Consider the following 4,124-nt stretch of genomic DNA (forward strand, 5'->3'; position numbering starts at 1 on the left):
AAAAAAAAAAAAAAAAAAAAAAAAAAAAATGTAAGTGTAACAATTTCTCCGGATTCGCGTGTATTAAAAAGGAATCGGCACGTTCCAGACTATTCGTATTCCCCTTCTCCGCCCGACCATTTAGTTTTATTTATGTCGACGATGTGTTCGTGAACTACGTGGTCCCCGCATAATTTACGAGTGGCGACAAAATAAAAGGGAATACAGGTTACGGTTAAAATAAAAAGAAATTACTCAATAATCCTTAACATAATGCAGTTGCTCCTCGGCATTGCAAACGACTGCGTTATTTTCATCTCAAAAATTAATTGTATTTAATGGCAATATGCCAATAGTAAATAAAATGTCAGTCGTGAAACGAGAACTTAACAATTAAATAAGCAAAATATTTATTTGTCAAAAAAGATTACTTAATACCACTTCAATATTACATTGAAATTTGAGATTTTTTTTTTCTTTTTTTTTTTATGTTGAAAACTGTATATCGAGCTTATTCTTACAAAACAACACGAATTATTATTACTCCGTTAATTGCAATTTTTCGTGACTGTAAAGGTAAGAGCTCTTAATTCTATCGCATTATAAAGCTTTAAATATTTATTTTACACGCTACTTCGTTCCTATAAAGCCGATAATGTATTTATCGTAGCTTACAGCTTTACGACGATTTTTCAATTGAACTTTCCGGTTTCTCTACGTATTCAGCATTTTTTTTTCTGCAAGTTCTTTTAACCGAATTGAACAATTTTACCAGATGTATTGAAACTTATAATTTAAAGGATAGGCATAAGAGTATTTTTAAAGCATAAACTTAAATTTTTTTACAAATAAGTGCATATTGTACAAATATCGGAAACAGCATTACCTCGAATAAAAAGAAATTAGTTCACACATATTTTCACACACCCGTTTCAATGCACCTGTATATTAAAACAAGAAATAAGCAAAGAAAAACGATTCATTATTCCAAAAAGTTTTGGGATTTATCCTGAAAATTCAATTATTAACTTTAATATTATATCCCAATATATATTCAATCGACTAATTTTCACACGAAATCTGGTTTTCATTATACGTATTTTTCGATTTCAAGTAAAGAATTTAAACCGTAGATTACCAAATTGACAAGTAAAAAAAAATCGTATCAGGTATTACTGTAATTTATTCAATCTATCGCGTTGATCTGAAATATAAACTCAAATATTAAATGTACGTCGTTCTTAATTAAGTTGCAGAATGTTCAATTATTTGTGCTTAATTAAATTTCAATGTTCGGCTCTTGATACTTGAACTTTGCATTTACATTAAATGCCAATTTACTTATATTTTTGTTGTTTTGTATTGTTAAATTTATTGTCGACCTTAAGAAGAAGAAAAGTATATTAAATTCTATAAATTGTCTGCTATTTCGCAATAAAGCTCGAGTGATAATTAATGTCCAATTAAAAGCTCGCATAATTAACCTAAGAAGAACATTGAATTTAATTATAAATTTTGATACAAATTTATGCGCGTGATTAATAACGTTTGAGCAATAATATCGAATAATTATATATATATATATTATGTATTTTAGGATAGGATCTCTACATCATGATATTTATTTTAACAAATTATTTTTATTTGAGCAGAATGCATTGAAAGTACAATAAAGTCTACCCAAACCACAAGAAATTATACCAAATAACGTTATAATGATAGGAGTTTTAAATAATTATAATATGTTATAGGAAAGCTAGTTCACGTGAATCGTAAGATGAACTTATTAAAGATTACTTGAAACTTACATTTTAACATTATATACTTGTAGAAATTGGCTTATACTATTTAAAAATAATTTCCATTATAATTCTATTGGCTCGTCCTAGCGATGGGAAATTAAATGACATACAACGCCAATAAATTTACCAAAATCCATCGATTATAGACATTAGCGTCGCTTAATAATAAATACAATCTTTTAAAAATATATAAGATCTATAAATCTTTAAAAAAAAAACACTTAAACAACTATAAAATCTAAAATATTATTTCATTGCATTATCAATGGACTTTGCATCTGCCACGAACAATCAAAAGTTTGCAAAAATTATTCGTTTGCGACTACGACTTGGTGCAGAAATCTCATGGGACTCGAGTAATCGGACTTTCGCATCAATACTCGAGTTTCCCATGAGTTATTACTTAAGCTCTTAATTGGAATCGAACATTCGTTTATAAACGTAAGAATAAAGTACAAATCTATAGCATCTCAATGTTTGAGATTTTCTGCCCATCTGGAGCACTCGAAAATTCATCTCGAGCCGACATGGAGTCGGTAACATAACATAACCATACACGGGGTTTGTAATGTAATGTAAAGGAGTAGCCGCCGAGCCTAAAGGACCCGGCCAACAATAAAAGAACTATAACGATAATCCCATTGTTTGTTTGGTAGTGGGATCGCGCCTGGAGAGTCGGAATCCCGTCGTGCAGGTCGGCCCGTCCAGCAGCATCACCGCATTCGGAAAAGCGCGGGACCGAGGAGAAGTTGCGCGCGCCGTTTGCGCGCTACGTCCCCACCACAGCATCCTAGCTACGAGGAGACGAGGACCGAGTGCCCGAGTGCCCGAGTGCTCGAGCGAGCAAGAGGGAGAGAGATAACGAGGACTCTAGGAGGAGGAGGAGGAGGAGGAGGAGGAGGAGGAGGAAGAGGAGGACACCTGCTTAGCCGATAAAATGAATGAGAATGATAAGTCAGTCGAGGCCCAGGAGGAGAGCGAGATGGTTGAGCGCGAGCTGGCCGAGGACGCCGAGTGGAAGAGGATCCAGCAGAACACGTTCACTCGCTGGGCCAACGAGCACCTCAAGTGCGCCAACAATCACATCGGCGACCTCGAGAGCGACCTCTCGGATGGGCTTAAGCTCGTCAGCCTGATCGAGGTCCTCGCCCAGAAGAGGCTTCCCAAGCACAACAAGCGCCCGACCTTCAGATCCCAGAAACTCGAAAACGTCTCGGTGGCGCTCAAGTTCCTCGAGAACCAGGGCATACGCATCGTCAACATCGGTACGCACCTTTATTATTCGCTCTCGCTGCTATTGCGCGCCCTCATTATGCGCACGTGCCGATCCGCGCCCGTGCCCGCCCTTCTATGCCCCTCCTCCCCCCCCCAAACCATCCCTCAAAAATTCCTGGCTCGGATGAGTTCGCGAAATTTCGCGGGATACAAGGGTCCGCTCGCTCCTCGGCCTCTACCGGGACACTGTTAGCGCCGGACTGGGAATGCGCGCGCTTATCAGTCGGCCCCCGACGATTACGACGGCGCGCGCCTCTCAACCCCGGTGCTCTTAATACGAACGAGCTTCCATCGTCGTCGCGTTTATAGCAAAGCCACGGGCTACGGCCGTTAAAGCTCCAAGTCCGAGTGTCACTCGACGCCCGGCTCGGGGCCACGACTATGCTCATGTAAGAAGGGAGTGGCCAACGTTCGACGCGTCTCGTCGGGACGCTCATCGGCCTCGGGGCTTCGGGTTTTGGGTGTAAGCGTGAAGAGGAGGGGGAGAGGGAGAAGAGGCTGACCGGGTCGCGATTGCGGGCGGTAGAGGCGGCGGTGACACAGGGGGCGGGGGTAGAATGGTAGGGGGCGAGGGAGAGTCGTTTGGGATAAATGTCCTTAGCGAGTTGTAGATTGTCAATTTAAAGAAAAAGCCACTCCGATTAGCGCTCGGGCAAATGATCACGAGGAGGTAACGCGGATCTCGGCTCGGTCGCTCGGCCGCCCGCGCATTTCCACGTGGCGTAAGACGGCAGATATCCACGGTTGCGATAGGGGTGAGCGATGGGGCGTAAGAGATGGGTAGGTGGAGAGGAGAGACCGGAGGGTCGAGCTTCCATAGAGAATCTCACGGGTCGATCGATTATTTAGCCCGGGAGAGAGAGAGGAGCTTTTCCACCCCCGGCGGTGAAAGTGCATCGGACTTTCTCGACCCCCCAGGAATCCGCGTGTGACGCGTGCGCCGGAGAGAGCACGTGCTGCCTCCTCGTCGCTCCTTCCCCATTCGCCTCCTCGTCGCATTTGCTCCTTATGTAACTCTCTGTATGTATTTCTTTCTCTCTCTCTCTCTCTCTCTCTCTCTCTCTCTCT

General features: G+C 41.6%; 1 protein-coding gene across 1 annotated transcript in view; it reads left to right on the forward strand.

The window, feature by feature from the left end:
- Positions 1-4,124, forward strand: part of cher (filamin A protein cher) — a 57,136-nt gene that overhangs the window by 999 nt on the left and 52,013 nt on the right. The window contains exon 2 of the mRNA XM_011499511.1: positions 2,438-3,046. Coding sequence (XP_011497813.1) covers positions 2,719-3,046 — 328 coding nt within the window. The 5' untranslated portion in view covers positions 2,438-2,718. The remainder of the gene's footprint in view (positions 1-2,437; positions 3,047-4,124) is intronic.

Source organism: Ceratosolen solmsi, unplaced genomic scaffold (assembly GCF_000503995.2).
Source record: "Ceratosolen solmsi marchali unplaced genomic scaffold, CerSol_1.0 scaffold35, whole genome shotgun sequence".
NCBI classification, from domain to species: domain Eukaryota; kingdom Metazoa; phylum Arthropoda; class Insecta; order Hymenoptera; family Agaonidae; genus Ceratosolen; species Ceratosolen solmsi.